This window comes from Macrobrachium nipponense, chromosome 17, assembly GCF_015104395.2.
Source record: "Macrobrachium nipponense isolate FS-2020 chromosome 17, ASM1510439v2, whole genome shotgun sequence".
Classification (NCBI taxonomy): Eukaryota; Metazoa; Arthropoda; class Malacostraca; order Decapoda; family Palaemonidae; genus Macrobrachium; species Macrobrachium nipponense.
This window is the reverse complement of record NC_087210.1, coordinates 43561063-43578781: the sequence shown is the minus strand read 5'-3', so window position 1 is coordinate 43578781 and position 17719 is coordinate 43561063. Positions and strand designations below refer to the sequence as shown.

Here is a 17719-nt window from a genome sequence, read left to right as displayed (position 1 = left end):
TAACAGCAGGAGTTCCTAATGTCTTTAGCAATGGTCCTCCATCATTTTTCAAAACGTCTTAATACATTCCAGCATAAATTGACTGATGTCAATCTATTTATTACGATTTGTAGACTACTTACATTTCGCCAGTTTTTCATTTAACCGTCATTAAATAATTATTTTATAAAGGCACTAACAAACGTGATTTTTCAGTCATTATCTCTTGATATTTGTATATAAGACCAGTTGTGCGATAGTTGATTTCTGCTGAAGGAACCAGCAGTACTTATCATATTAATAACGGAAACTGGAATTAATACACGAAGTAAATGTTATTTCAACATGAAATATTGTTCAAAAGTATGATGATTTGAAAAAAATCCTACTTTGTACCATGCAAGAGCTACAGTTGTAAAAAAAAAGATACTTTTCGATCCATTTATCTGAAGAAAAGTAATCTAGAACAAAATGAATGAAAGCATATATAGGTTTGAGTGAATTCCCCAGTAATAAAGAAAGAAAAGAAAATACTTGGCGATTTCAACTATTCCAAAAGGCCTGTACTATCCTTCGCACCAAACGATCTTTGAGATCACAAAGTTATGGAATAGTATATGGTTCAATCGACACTTATATGCATTTTACCCAAACATTGCATTTACATATGCATAATATAATTATGAAAACATTATTTAATAATAAGCGATGGCAGTATATATCAGTAATTTTAAACGCGTATTAAAAGTAATAAATATCAACATGTCACTTACGTTTTTGTAACGTAGTGTGCAGTAATCGTTATTATTTATCACTAATGTCCGGAAAACAAACTCATATATTTATACAGTATTATGTATAATCACATGCAAACGCGCATATATATATATATATAATATATATATATATATATATATATATATATATATATATATCATTACATATACTTATAAATAAATGTAATGTTACTGCGGAAAATGAAAAACGAGAACTGGCAGTTCTCGTTTTTTATTTTCCTCCTTGGCATTACCTGTATTTATACATATACATAGCGTCACGTTTTATATATTTCGTGATCAAGTTATTCACATATGTGTATATTTATAGTTTATATTTATTTATATATGATGTGTGTGTTTGTGTAATAACCATAATGCCCCCTAACTTCTCGATTTCTTTAAATTACGGATACGCTAGGTACGACGAAGCCTAAGATCCAAATGAAAAACAAAGTGAAAAATTCTGAAGCCCAGGGGGAATATCAGAACGCACTTTTGATCCTATACATACCTGAAGTTTATATATATATTATATATATATATATATATATATATATATATATATATATATATATATATATATATAATATAGACAATATATATTATGTGTATAATATATAAAGTACAGGTTTGTATGTTATCATATAATTATGTTTGTAGATGTGTGTGCCATTAAAGTGTGCCTTTAAATAAGCCGTCTAATGGAACAATGTACAATTCACAACACATTAACTTAAAACAAAAGACTTTATTGCAATGTAATTATCTTCCACACATGGTTTGTGTTAGATACGTAAACTATTAAAAAGAATGAGTATAATCCAACAGTTCCATTTTCCTGCGCATTTGAATAATCGGGTTGAATAATGCTTCCTTCCTTAGAAGAGTCAATACCGGAAAGCTTTGTAAAGTCAAGACAACAAATGGACTAAAGTCAATCACAATTGCTGCCGAAAGAATCGGTTTGGAAGGAAACGTTGAAAGATATTCGGATTCCCACCAGTGCAAAACTATGAAAACATAGTTATGTCATTCAAATGAAAATAATCTCAGGAAAATAATAAAACTCTATGTATCAACTGAAGATGGTATGGTCGCCTCAAATGAAGAAAATTTCATCGTTGAAATTGCGTCAATAGTAAAACAGAGGTAAGGAGGACATAGAATAGACCAATCATTACAACCATTTAAAATGAAAGCGCCTTCGGAGTAGAAAATAATACTAATGATTGCAATATTAGTGTAGAACAGCGTATTAAAAATAAGGTCGTTTTCAAACACATCGGCTACACCAACGAATGGGTTAAATAAAAATAAATTCTTTAGCTATTTGAAGTTCGCTTATATATGGGTTTAATATGTAAAATATGTAATATAGCTCCTTTCATTTTGTAATAGAAACACCTTTTTCTGTAATGAAACCACGATCTCTCTGGAATAAAAACACTTGCTTTGTATAATAAAACCACGTTCTTTGCCTGACTATCATAAATATTTACTTGTTACATAAACATATATGTAAAAGTCATGTAAGTATTAACACATATATTACACATAATATATATATATATATATATATATATATATATATATATATATATATATATATATATATATATATATATATATATATGTATATATAAGGTCTAAGCACGTCTATAGCCTCAAATCAGACAGAGGACAAAATACACGTTTTAAAATACACAATTATAGAATCATTATAATATAATTAAGTACAAGCAGGATATTTTGCCTTTATCTCTGCTTCATCCGTCGAAATGAAAAGGTAAGAAGTGAATTATCTCGTTACTGGAAGCGAAAATGATCTCATAACAACTTAGGGAAGTGAATTAGAGGACACCACCACCGGATGTTCTTTTCCTCTGTGATGAGATGATATTATTTTATCACTGAAGCTTCACTAGGATAAAAGCGTTTCTTTTCTATTTGTTCTTCTAAGTAAATTGAGAAGACTGGATCTCTCCTAGATAGTGGCCTTCAAGGGTTTTAACCTGGTATGTCTCCACCTTTGCTGGGTGTTTATCACAAGCCCGCTGGGGATGACCGTAAGAACTTACACAAGAGACTGTAAATATCATAAAGATAATGACCCACAAGAAATATTAGCCTTAGAAAACGACCCCCGAACTTTGTTGGGGGTCGCTATCTAGGAATGATCCGAAAGACTTGCATAGCAAATTCAGAACGATTTCTATTCTATAAGAGGGAAGGAACGCGACGTGAAGTCTAACGCTTAAGGAATGACATACTGGCGCCTCGAAAGAATGGTTATAGGACTCAGGGATATTCTGAAATTAAACTTTATTTGAACAGCATCGAAGGGAAATGACGTATTGATATGACTACCATACAGAGCTCACGAAAATGTTTTTTAAAATGCATCGGAACACATAAATGATAACAACCGGGATCGTAAGTATTGGAAGTAAACAATAAGCAACAATTTCCTCTCTTTCTCCCTGTATCAAATTTCTTGGGAGAGGGAGGCATTTCAGAAACAGGTGTTGGTGTAACACGAGAGAGGGAAGGTGTTGGCCGCTCGTTCCGAGTTGTCTTTTAGACCTTGTGAACAGGTATGAGAGAGAGAGAGAGAGAGAGAGAGAGAGAGAGAGAGAGAGAGAGAGAGAGAGAGAGAGTTAACGGAAGTATAGGCGACAGTGCCTGCTTATAATGTGTAGGATCAGTTATCGTGGAAGAGGAAGAACGAAACGCTCGGCAGTGCCGAGCATTTCGTGTTATATGGCGTATACTATACCGTTTTCCTGAAGCTCAGAAGAAAAAGCAAACGTCAATTCACCTGGGGAAACTTTAAACATGTTGAACTTGACCGTGTTCAATGTGAACGAGTTGAACTTGGCCGTCACAAGGTGTTACCGGACAAGTATTTGTTAGGGGCGAGTGTGCCTTCAACCAAGCACCAAATGGCAAACAACCTGCATTTCAGTGGAGATAGAAAGAACGCGCACAGCCTAGTACCACGTACGACTTCTAAGAGGCCTCTATCTACTAAACACATGTATTTGGTTTTATGATGCGGAGATGGATGCTGAAGAAAGTGAGTCTACTAAGATTCGTGTTTCATCTTCGATAAACTCTTGGACTTTAACACTTCAAGGGAAAATAAAACTTTACCTGCGAAATTGTCACCACGTTAAAATTCATTGTACTTGAGTACGACAGAATAAAAGCCACTGTAGACAGGAATCAGAGCGAATAATGTGAGAGATCTTTTAAAAAGCGTCAGTACGTTAAAGGGTGATCAGTCTTGAAGATAATTTTCCCGCTAACTTACCATATATTGAATTAATGTTATACTAAATGAAGGATGCTGTCATGGATGGTAATATGCTCATTATAACAACAAATTTCATCATTTTCCCTGTTAGCTTATGTAGCCAAGCCTTTGCGCATCCATATACTATGTCTATTTACAGATATATATAAATATAATAAAAAGAATATATAAATATAATAAAAAGAATATATATATATATATATATAGTATATATATATATATATATATATATATATATATATATATATATATATATATAGATATATATATATATATATATATATATATATATACATATATGAATATATAATATAGATGTATATATATATATTACATATACTTATATATATGTATATACATAATATATATACACACACACATACTGCTGCATGAATGAAGCCCGTCCATCAGAATACAATTTGAGGTACACTCCTATAATCGCCGATTTGTAATGGTTATGTACTTTTGTTTTTAATTAGAATTCATATACTGTATTGATAATGTATGAAATATTTTATTATCATTTACCATCTAAGACTTTATTAGATAATACAGAATTTTACTTGATATTGGATTTGTATACTTTTAAAACATTTACTTTATATGAGTTAATAGCCCTTGCTGCATTTTATAATGTAAATATATAATTTTAGGTACTGGAGATGAAATCGGAGGATTCTGAAAACATATTTACGGATATAAAAAAGAAACACTTAAGGAATTTTATTCAAGATGAAATATATCGACCTGCTGTACTCTGTCCCTGAGGAATTACGGAAACTATATAGATGCTATGAAAGCATTTACGAGAAAACTGTGCGTAGCAAATGGTCGAGGGAATCTAACACCACATTCCTTAAAGAAAATATGCTACCTAACTACTCCAGATATATATTATATATATATATATATATATATATATATATATATATATATATATATATATATATTATATATATTATATTGTATGTGTTTATATACATATACGTACAACAGACACACACACACACTACACACACACACACACATACATCAATATATATATTATATTATATATATATATATATATATTATATATATATACATATATATATATTATATATAATAATATATATATGGTATATATATATATTTATATATTAAATATAATCTATATATAACTTTTTATGATCACCACCAAACAAAACACAATAAAATGAGCTTTCATAATTTGATTGTTTGATTGATTTTATTACAAGAAAGAAATGTGACCAGTAGATCAATACTTATAAAATTTGTTCTTGAACTAACGTTCCTCAGAGCGAAAACCTGCGTAGGCGTTGACCAGAGGGAAGCAAATAAAGCAAATTAGTGAAGCAATGGAGCAACGAGCGACTATGTGGAATCGCGCTAAGAAAGTTTTTGAAGAATTCGAAGCAAAGCAAAGGATGGCGGCCATAACGTGAAGGCAACAGTATGATTGTGATGTTGGTGTGTGTGTTATCGAGTTGTTTCTTTAAAACGGAAGTTTATTCTTAATTTTTGCTTGGTATTACTTTCGTTTGCAGCTCCGTGTTAAGTGGCGGCTCATGACTCTGGTGGCAACTTCTCCAGAACAGACTTATTAAAATAGCTTCTTATTTAATCTTGGATCATCAAACTTATGTTCATTGGTTACCATACAATGATACCTCCCATTAATAACTGTGAATGGAAACTAATTCCGTATTTTTCTATACCTAGACAGTTACACGAGAAGCGACAGCACATTCATGGAAAGTTATTGCTGCTAAAACTAACATCGGAAATATAGAATGCGCAAATTCATGTAAAAACTAATTAAAAGAAAAGGATATTTACAAGCGTCCTAAAACTGACCATGAACATTAAGTCCTTTCCAGAAAAGCACAATTTATCTCAATGAATCTATCACATCGATGATCTTATAACAGACACTTTGAGCTTAATGTTTAGCTAACGTGCTAATATTGCACTCAATTACTGTAATACATGATCCACTTGATGAAAATTCCCGTTATAGCCACATCCACATCCCAACAACGAAGGTGAGAATATGGAATACGGCAACTGACAGATTGAATAAGAAAATGGGATAGTTAAAAATTTACAGAAATCCGGATTATTAATAGGTGCAAGAGTAGAGAGAAAGAGTCTTAAAAAAACATTCAAAGAACTAATTTTTGTTAGTAAACTTTCCAGAAATAAAAAAAATTCGTAGATTTTGCCAATCGTAACCAGGACAAAAATAACAAATGTGTCACAAACATATGAAAAACAATTTTAGTTATAAATTAGGAAAACTACTGGAGCAAATAAGTATGGATATTTTCAGTTAACGCAATGTTCAATATATACGTCAAATGGGTGTAAAAGTGAGGATTATGAAAAATTATCCAAAATTACCTCATAATGAAATAAAAGTTTGATTTTATTAAAAATGAAGATTAATTTACTATAAACCCAGAAAAATGAAACAAAATTCCCATCCTCTTCCATTCCGTAAACCTGTCAGTAGTAGGCAATATTCATGAAATTCTTTAGAATTCCAACAGACTCAAATCACTCGAAAAACAAACAAAAACAAGACAGAATTCCCCAGTATTCAACCGAAATGAACTTGTTCCTTCTTATGATCTCCATTTAAGGGTTTTGGCAAATCATTTTTACTCTAAAATGATCAAGGAGATTATCTGAACGTTTAATTAGGCAAATCAATACTTTTTCACTAACTATTTCAAATCGTTGTAAGATTTGAAATCTATCGCAAAGGAAAAAGTAGATGTAATAAAAGTACTTATTTCTTTTAATCATAATGAAATTCGATTATGATCCTACGATTGCACAGAGGGTTGGCAGGCCAGACAGACGACTAAAATGTTCCAAACATTATTTACTCCAGCCAAAAACATATTGGAGAGAGAGAGAGAGAGAGAGAGAGAGAGAGAGAGAGAGAGAGAGAGTCTTATGGATAGTTGTATCCCAATGGGATGAGAATATCTCGTCCAGTTTTGATGGTATACACATTTTGACAGAGTAGTAAACATCTACATCTATTTTTTGATCTTCAATCTTTCTTTCTTTTACCTTGCCGCACCCACAACAGTCTGCTAACGACTAAGTACATAATCCACTGCCCAAGTTAACAAAGGCATACTGGACTGCGAGATGAACGCGGTTACCACTGCGCTACGAAGCCAGAGAGGAAGAGAAAAAGTGGGATGGCAATAAAACATAGTAATATTAGTTTCCATAAACCTGATAAAAGAGAGAGAGAGAGAGAGAGAGAGAGAGAGAGAGAGAGAGAGAGAGAGAGAGAGAGAGAGAGAGATTGTGATAACGCAAAATCAATGCGACAAATCTTGGTGTATTAGCGACTTAGAACTTGGATCTTATTCTAACAACGAACTTTTCCCCCCAATAGTAGGAATGATACCCTGATTAACGTATCTTCTTGTTTGCAGGAATTTCAAATCCGGTTATAATATTTCATGAAATGTCCAGAGAAAGGCTAAAAGGGTTTCTATCAGGCTTTTCTTATTGTCGTAGGAAGACCTTTTGGGACGGGGAATTTTTGGGATCCCGAATTTTATCGGCGCTGTTTCCCGGACAACCACTGTCATCTTACAACGATTTGAATTTCTTATTCCGTTGCAAAACTTGCTCGAAAGTCTGTCAAACCATCCACCTCACGGTAACCACCGCATGCAGGTCATTACGTGTTGTAGAGTAATAACAACTATTCCCGAGTTGATGGTGTGGAATCTTCTGGCACAGGGGAAAACTTGTGAGAGGATAAATGGATATGATTTTAAATGATGTTTTATTAGTAATCTGGAGGAAAGCATATTTGATTCACACGTATGAATGATGAAATATCTTAGGATTATCGGTAGTTAAAATTCAAGACGTTACCTATCCTTTAAAAGTTAATACATAAATTGCGATTTATAAAGAAATTGGGCTTTGTTGGCAAAATTAAATTTTTTGCAAAAATTGAACGAAGACGGAGAAGATGAGATTTAGTCATCATGCAGTCTGCAGCAAACAGCAGCTGGTGTGTGCAGCTTCAATGAGCAGCAGCCAACAACCAACCAACAGCACAATATTAAAGTGCAAGGCAAAGAAACGAAGGGAGATTTCAAAGAGCAAATGATCAGACCTGAAGCTTAACGCATTCAAAAGAAAAGACCAAATATAACAACAAAAAGGGCAGAATGAAAATCCGGAAAGAAAACAAAAGACAACAGCCAAAGAATTTTAAGGGGATTTCCGTGGCAATCACTGGCAAACAAAGAATAAAGGAAAAGACAAAAGGAAAGGTGAAGCAATAAAGATAAAGTTAGGATAACTTTAACCCGTTCATTAAAGACGCCGGAATCACTTGGCGATGGAGGGATTAGATTCTTCAAGCTACGAAAGAAGAAGAAGAAGAAGAAGAAGAAGAAGAAACAGCAGCTCTTTGGACCCGACGCGGCGGGAAAAGGGCTGGTGGCTTCGACAGTACTCCGTCTCCTCAAGGGAGGTGGAGGGAGTGATTGATGGAAAGTAGTTTGAAGCATAACCCTCGGATTATGTTGTATATTACCATCAAGAGTCAACGGAATGAAGGGCCGTATTCGATATTCGAGTATTCCGCCTCTGTTAAAGAGTAAACCGAATCGGTGGAACACAGGCCGAAAAAATCCCATGGGTATGTCGATGTGGCTATTGTGTTCATCTGTAGTTTTGGAGCTAACAAACCCACAGGCAAAAGTAATCACTTTTCGTAAAACTGGAAATGAATGATAGATGCTAAGCAAAAGATGAAATGCATGAAATCAAGACAATCACACAGCAGTAACGTTACAAGACGTTACGCACAGCTGCTAAGCCTACGAAGATTGACGTCACACGACACAGTAGGCTTCCGTGTTATGCTCGGCTCATAATGATAACAACAGCATTCAGTGGCTTCGAATGCGCTCGTCTCTGGACATTGTTAAATTTATCCCGCGACTCCATTGGCGCTCGGCGAGAGAGATTTAGCCTAAGTCACCTTTGTGTCGGACGTTCGCTCTTGTCCCGTCTTGTTTTACGAGCTTTCCTTTATTCCTTTCCCTTTAATTGATAATGGACGGCTACCGGGCTTGGCTTTCCTTAGCCCAATACACAGATTTATGCAAAGAATCTTTTCGCCGAAGTCCTTTTTGTTTGCCTTGCGAAATAATACGAGAAAATCGCTTAGAATATTTGCTATAAATTGTCCGAGAAGAATTATTGTAAAAAAATATTTGCCTGCAAACATTCCCACATCAACACTATGTGAATACAGTTTGTCACACTTGGATATTACATACACATGCAATATGCCCGCTGACCACACGATACATAGGTATTTAAAATATTAAATGTTTTTTTGCGTTTAAAATCAATAGCCATTTATCGTCATAAAAAGGTCAAGGTGACCAAGGCGCCAAAGGAACGGGGAAATATTGAAATTTCTACTACCGTTTCATTAATGACTCCTTAAAACCATCCAAAACAGCGGCAACATTTTTCATCTTTCAAACTGAAGGTCCAATCCCATCGGCTGCTCTTCTGCCAGACTTTCCCTTCCTATTGATAACTCATTTTCTCATTACCTCTAAAGTTGGAAGGAAAATTATCACCATTGCTGTAACATTCATGAGAGACGCTGAAAGACTGAATTCAAAACTGTCTGTTCCCTTTATCCCAAATGACCGTTGAAATATTACAATGTTTATATACGTATATCTTATATATTGCTATACTTTCCGATTTTCTTATTTTCTTTAGGCAACACCAGATATAGCCTAGAACTTGTAGCACCTACATCGAAATGAATGATTCAGTCTTGTATCTCTGTGTTCCCCTGTCCTTTGAGAAGAGGCGTCCCGACCTGTATGCAGTACGACCTGGCTGGGTCACAGCTTGTTTCGGGAGATATGACAATGCACTTCTGAAAAGTGACCTCACTTCTGTCATTCTCCTCGTGCCAACTAAGACAAACTATTCTCGGTCGTGGGCAAGGTCATACGTAAAAAGGCACGACGAATCATATGACATATCAGAAGAAAATATAAACGTGCTCATTTCATGCGACCCAAACTTCATCAACCCAGATTTTATTAGTGGATGTCAATGTTATTCTTAAGAGTGGGTCATCATATATAGAGTAACTTTGTTTTATATCTAATCACTCAGACATTGAAATCACGTCCTACACTCCAACCCTAACTGCCGCCCCAAAGACATCATCATTCTAAAAGCTTTGTTCTGAATCATAACAATTAAGAAATTCCTTCTCCGACGCAAAGAGACTTCGAAAGTGACTCGTTCGTAAAGGACCCAACTCGAACTCACTGACAGTGTAACATAAATGCTGGTTGAGGCAGTAAATCATTTATCTTCACTTCTCTATCTGCATAATAGTATCATGAGTCCATAATAATAATAATAATAATAATAATAATAATAATAATAATAATAATAATAATAATAATAATGCAATAAGTAATTGCACACTCCTACTCATCCTCTACCCAGGGTTGGACAATAATCGTTTTGGTCCCTTTGTCAATAGATGGCCGCTACCAAGCGCTAGAAGCCAGCAGCATGTGACCCTTAATCGTTATGTTTGTTTAGAAGAGGAAATGTAATACGATCTAGAACAACTCCTTTATGAATAATAATAATAATAATAATAATAATAATAATAATAATAATAACTAATATGGAAAATGGAAAATAATAATAATAATAATTCTTATTAGTGCGATTAATATCATTAGATGATTTTATTTTACATCCTTTGTCTCGAATTTTCTGGGAATTTTGAGGTGCTTTCGTTCAGTATCGTGAAAGATACAGAGAGAGAGAGAGAGAGTGAGAGAGAGAGAGAGAGACTAAACATATAATTCCGATACTGTCAACGTTATAATCATTCTAATATCTAGTAAATTTGATTCAGATATGAAGAAAGAAATTTCAACGAAATCAGACTCTGATCATTAACACCACATGGTGTTAAAAGTAAAAAAAAAAAAAAAAAAAAAAAAAAAAAAAACAAAAAAAAAAAAAAAAAAAAAAAAAAAAAAAAAAAAAAACGATACAAAAGGGAATCAAGAAACTTAATAAAAAATCCCTGTTGATGAAGCGCACACCTGAATATTCACATAAGAAAAATTTAAAATTTAATTCCGTTACTGAAGTGAAAATTTATTTAGGTATCTTTCTATTTTTCTCTCCATAGAGTTGATAGGAATCTGGATTCTAAATCGGGATTTTAAACTGAAATCTATCAAGTTGAACGATGTGTTTTTCTCTCAATAATTGATACATAATTTGCCCCTAAATTTATGTACATAAACATACTGTACACAGACACAGACATATATATATATATATTATATATATATATATATACATTTATATATATGTAAATATATATATATATATATATATATATATATATATATAGATTTATATATATATATAAGTATATATATATATATAATATAATTAATATCTATATATCTATATATCTGATATATATCATATATCTATATATTATATAAATATATAAATATATATATATATATTATATCTAATATGATCTATTAATTAATATCTATATCTATATATATATATATATATATATATATATATAATATATCATATCTATATATCTATTACATATATCTAATATATCTATATATCTATATATATATATATATATATATATATATATATTATTATATATATATATATATATATATATATATAATATATATATATATATATACTATATATATATGTGTGTGTAAGAGTACGTACGTGAGTATTGTAATACTAAACTATATAATAAAATCTAGCAAATCAATTAGTTTTTTAAGCGTAAACAACTTATCATAAAAATGAAATATTCCTTAGCTTATAATGACTCGGTATAATAATAAAATGAATACGTTCCAGGAAGAATGAAGCCTTTTCTAAAATCCTTCGAGGCAGCGCAAGAGAGACGCGAATGTTGTTGTAGGATATAGTTGAAGCAAAGTTGATGAGGATTCAAATGCGAAAGTAGTAGTAAGACAGACTTTATTTTGGCTGTTATTCTTCATGCTGTAAAATTAGGAAGTTACCAAGACGACCACAGCAGCAATAATAAAAATTATGTAAAGTCCCTTTGTACAGAAATATTTTGAAGGAAGAGAAAACCATTAGTTTCCCTATCTGGTATACAGAAATGAGAATACTTTGTTATTTCAAATCGACTGGTCCTCATCCCTCCGCCGAACATCTCTAGATACTGCTTAGTAATTCGAGAAGGTTTTGCGAATGATGACTAGATTTTTTCTTCCTCAAAGAAAGAAAGAACAACGATCTGGACAGCTGACTCTGACCAGTCAGGAATGGCCGAATTACAATTAACTTTGGTATGCGTTACGGGGTCCCGGTATTTTTTTTTTATTTCATTTTGGAATTTTTGGAGTTATTCGCATTCTAGAACCTTACCGAGATGAAAACAGTGACAACAACCCAAACCAATCAACAACGGAAACATTTACAATATTGGTAGTAGTACTGAAGGAAATCTAATGATATCGACGTCAACATTAGTATCCGTGTAAAACAAATATTTATGTAATGCTTACGGGGGAGCATGTACTTTCTCAATTATGTTTTTATGTATCTATCTGTATATATATATATATATATATATGATATATATATATATATATATATTATATTATATGCATATATATTTATTTATATTTATTACATAACTATACAATATTTATAATTATATAAATATATCTATCTATCTATCTATCTATCTATTATATATATATATATATATATATATATATATATATATATATATATATATATATATATGTATGATAAATTATTGCAGTGCCTATCTAAATAAATTACTTATCTTACCAATAGCTACTTAGAAATCATAATAACTGTGGTGCTTCAATATGTAGAACTGAATAATAATAATAATAATAATAATAATAATAATAATAATAATAATAATAATAATAATAATAATAATAATAATGATGATGATGATGATGATAAGGTTGCAATTCTTTCATTCATACAATTACCCTAAATGTTAATGCGTAAATTAACGGGTAATCACACTTTGTATTCCTTCTGAAATACACATAATAAGTGTAAAATAATAACACTCGCACCTCTAATGCAGGAAGCGGAAGTATGCGCTCAGACGTAAAAAAAGCTCCATAATTTATACTAAATTGAAATCAAGCGATAGGATGCCGATAACATGTATCTCATTAATGCTATGTATAATGTCTGCTCATAAAAACGTAAAGTTAATGACATATGAATGTAATGGTATATTTCAACTCTAATTTGCACGTATTAATTACAGTGCGTTGTCACCCGAGCGAAAATTGCCATCGTTTACTGTTAAGGATATTCCTCTGCACATATGAAGACATTAGTGCAGGGTGAAACGTAGATTAATAATAATAATAATAATAATAATAATAATAATAATAATAATAATAATAATAATAATAATAATAATAATTTTAACATCGTTATTACTACTATTGTTATTTTTTATTCGAAGTATAATATACAGAGTAATGATCAGAATTATTTTGACTTTGCATCTGTGGCAGATTCAGTTTTTTTGGGGCCGTTAATTTATTATAAATCCGAAACCAGATATATGAACGAATACGGATACTTATTTTGCAAGCCATGAAATCTAACTTCACATAAACATCACTCACTACCAAGTGGGAAAATGAGGTGATATAATGACCGACGCCTTTTCTTCGGCAAACCGTCAAAATAACACGGAAGACTCCATCGTTAATAGGAGCCCGGCTACCGTCAGTACCTCCAGGCGATAGTTGGGTAAAGGTCTTTCACGCTAAAGCTTGTTCTACATAACTACAGGTCGGCCAGATGCCGTCATTGGTAAGTATAGCGTTGCGTGATCCCGTCTTGATCTCACTTGGCCCTTTCCCGCCGGCGCACCCCTGACCCTCGCTGTTTTGACGCCAGTTTACGGTATCGAAGTGTCATCATGGGTCCCGTTTCTAGCAGTGGCGCCGACGATCTAGCTGTTGTGACGCGGCTTTATTGTGTTATATATCAACTCATCCTTCCCACCTCCGGCGTGACACGGCGTTGCCCTCGGGCGCGTTACCATTGCAGTACGAGCGATGGGCGGCGAGAGCTCTGAAGGCATCATACCCCAGCACTACACTCTCCGTTGGGATGCCCTGATCATACCTTGGGAGACCGTAGGGCAGTTTTCACTGCGTCGCCTATTTCGAAGGACGCTGCGATTTTCAATTTTGTGTTCGTTGAAGCTGCCAACCATATTATCATCCTTAATTATCAGTAATATTATTATTTTTAAAATTCGTCCAGTAATGAATAACATTATTAATCTCATTTTAAGTGGTCAAACAACGACAATAATAAACATCGACAACAAAAATAATATTAAGTAGTGACGGATTCATCTAAAACGCCCATTACATAATTAACAAGGAATCGCAGGGCAAAACTGGACAGAAGCGTTCATATTAATAAGAAGAGTATTATTTTATCTTTTGACAGTAATAACTATATTAAAGAAGGTGAACGATATAAAATCAATATTAATAATAATTTATTAAATACACAGCTTATCATTACTGTTAACGAAGACATAATTATGAATAATGACAATAATTCAGAAATGATAGGATTATTATTAAAATCGTTTATTACGAAACGAATGTCAGAGACATCCCGTCCCGTCTCAACTCATCTCTTTGAGGCAAAATGTGAAATAATTGAGACTTGAAATGATGCTCAATCACTTCACCCCGACGTCTCCCCCATACATACATACATACATATGTAAGCCTCCCTTGTATCAATTCTTAAAAGCCTGCCTGCATAAATGAAGGGCCTCCTACCGGTATACCCAACCGGTCGTGGGCATGGACCTCGTTGGGCAGCATCGGTTCAAAGAGGGCCCCGAGGGAGGGAGGGAAGGAGGGAGAGAGGGGGTAGGGGGAAGGAAGAGGAGAAAGGGAGAATGTTATAAGGAGGTGGGATAATTGGCGGTCGGACCTCGCCCGCCCACCGCTGCGATGGACCGATCATTATGGGCGTCGGGCGTTAAGGGAGGGAGGGTGGGCGTGAAACTCAGGGTAGGTAGGAGACGAAGGATGATCTCGTTCCTCTAGCGGGGCGGGGATCCTCCTCCTCCTCCTCTGGAATGAAAGACCCGAAGGACAAAGAGGGAGAGAATCGCCTCGGGGATAATAAATCATTGCTCGATTGTTGTTGGGTACTGTCGTCAAATGACGCTGTTGACAGCAACGTCATCTTTTGTCCTTGCGATCAAGGCTGCCTTGGGCGGTGACTGCCCTCAGTTTTATGCTGTCATTCATAATTTTGACTACATAATACCAATAATGTCGCAAGTACTAACACCACCGCAGAGCTTGCAAACTGAAAAATTGTCATTCAGATTCTTGAACAGGAAGAGGATACCGTCTATAAATATTTAAATTACGATCGAAATTTCATACAGCCAAATGGCAGTCTGTCTATGCTGTTGATAATGGTTTTTCAAAGCTGAAATAATTCTCACGAAGATGGGCTACAAAATGAAGCTGTCATGGAGAGGTTGTAAATATGAGTAGAATACGATTCTGTATTTTATTCATTTCTCTACTATTGCTATTCTAATATATAGGCAAAACAAAAATTGTTTTGACAGAGAGTATGATAACAAAAATTGAACCTAACGATAATAATTATCACTGGCGAACAAACACTTACCACACCAACTGCACTAACCGAATTGTATGTTAACGGGAACCACTGACTGGTTGACTCCCTGCGAGGGGGTGGGGGGGACCACACCCCTCCGAATCACTGCCCCAAGAAATGAAGCAATACAAATGAAGGGCTTTACAAACTAAAGAGAGAACAACAAAAAATTGTGTATTTCACGTACCGGCCATATTGTTTCCATAGGCACAGTGCATGGCCTGTGCCATGCTATTATAATAATCCTGGTGGAGGCCCGAATGCCCACTTTCAGAGCCATCGTACCAGCGGTTCATGTACCCACCAGCACTGGCTTGTCCAGCTTGTTCCATGCCACCCATATCCATCTTTGTTCGGGGTTGTTCGGAAAGAACTCACAGGTATAAAAAAGGGAAAACTTGAACCAAGTATCCTCAGGGAAACCTTTCGAGAATCATGAATGTGAACCGAGAGTTCTTGTCGCAGACGCGTCTCAGTCGGGGCCGCACAAAGCGATCGACCCAAAGAGCAATTTCATAGGCGGCTTTGGCGGCGAGTTCTCTTCTCGGCCGGTCGTATTTAGCGGAAGTCGTACAGGTACAGGTGGTGGTCGTTGAAGCAGCGTTGGGGCGACTGTAATCGGTCGATGTTGTTGTTGCTGTTGTTGTTGTTGTTATTATTGTTGTTGGTAGTGTGGTGGTTCCTCCCGTGCGGCGACCCTCTGCGTCGATGTGTCGGCCTCTTCATGTGTGTGTCGTTGGAGTGGGAAACTTTAACATTCACTCGGACGACCCCCACACTTTTTCTAGGATTTTCTCTTTAACTCATAACCACTACATCGCGTCATTGAGGCCGAGAGAGAGAGAGGGAGAGCGAGAGGCGGAGAGAGGGAAACAGGACAGACAGAGGAAGAGGAAACAGGGAGGAGAGATGCTGTAAGGTGGTCGTCGTTGCTTCCTCTCTCTCTGATCAATCTCGTCCGATTTATTTTTTTCCGCCACTCACGTACAACCAAACAAAAGCAATCCGATCGAGGTTATGGGTAAAGTTGGGCACCAAAGGGGAGTGCGGGCGGCGGAGGGGGTGGGCGTGATATTTCGGCACTGCGGGACAGCAAAGGGATGATGTAACCTAGCACAGCCTCAACACAACTGACGACCGGACCAAATCCAACACCACTAAAACTCGACTCCAGCCTGCCCCTCGCATCTCGCTCACACACACAGCATTTGCGATGTAATCACTTCCTCGTTCTTGGGAGGGGCTTAGGCAGACACGCCCACTCTCAGCCACCTGGCCAATCGTCGATGGGAACGAGGCTTCGTCACGCCCCCAATGTACGAAGCCGGCAGACACAGGCAGTGCTGCCCCCGCGACTAGACCCAAGAAGGGCTGCCTGCCTGCCTGCCCTCGACACAACAACGGAATGCACCACACTCACTCACACGCACACACACCACACACACGCTCACACGCACACGCACACGCACACACGCGCACATCTACATAGCCTAAGCTGTGTTGGTGAACATTAATTGCGCGCACAACAATGTGGACTTTGTACCATAAAAGATGGAGGTGAGGAAGAATGGTGCAAAAGCACATGCAACGTGTTTGATGAATTCATTCTTATTGTTGCAAACAGATTGCAAGTGAGGGCTCAATCAGGGATCATGTCTACAATGATATAATGGCAAGTTATTCTGGTACAACTCTGGTGGGAGGGTGACCACGCTTCAGGACAGACACTCAGCCGCCAGCCACCAAAGGTAAAGCGCTTCACAACAGACCAAGAACAAAAGCAAATTTTCAGACTCACGAACTTACATGCATACAC

At 35.3% G+C, this 17719-nt stretch overlaps 1 protein-coding gene across 2 annotated transcripts in view; it reads right to left on the bottom strand.

The window, feature by feature from the left end:
- The window catches only part of LOC135196200 (GATA-binding factor C-like), a 151233-nt gene extending 134143 nt beyond the window's left edge, over positions 1-17090 (bottom strand). For both annotated transcript variants that reach the window (XM_064222805.1, XM_064222806.1), the window contains exon 1: positions 16091-17090. In XM_064222805.1, the coding sequence (XP_064078875.1) occupies positions 16091-16250 (160 nt within the window). In that variant the 5' untranslated portion in view covers positions 16251-17090. The remainder of the gene's footprint in view (positions 1-16090) is intronic.
- Between the last annotated feature and the right edge of the window lie 629 nt (positions 17091-17719).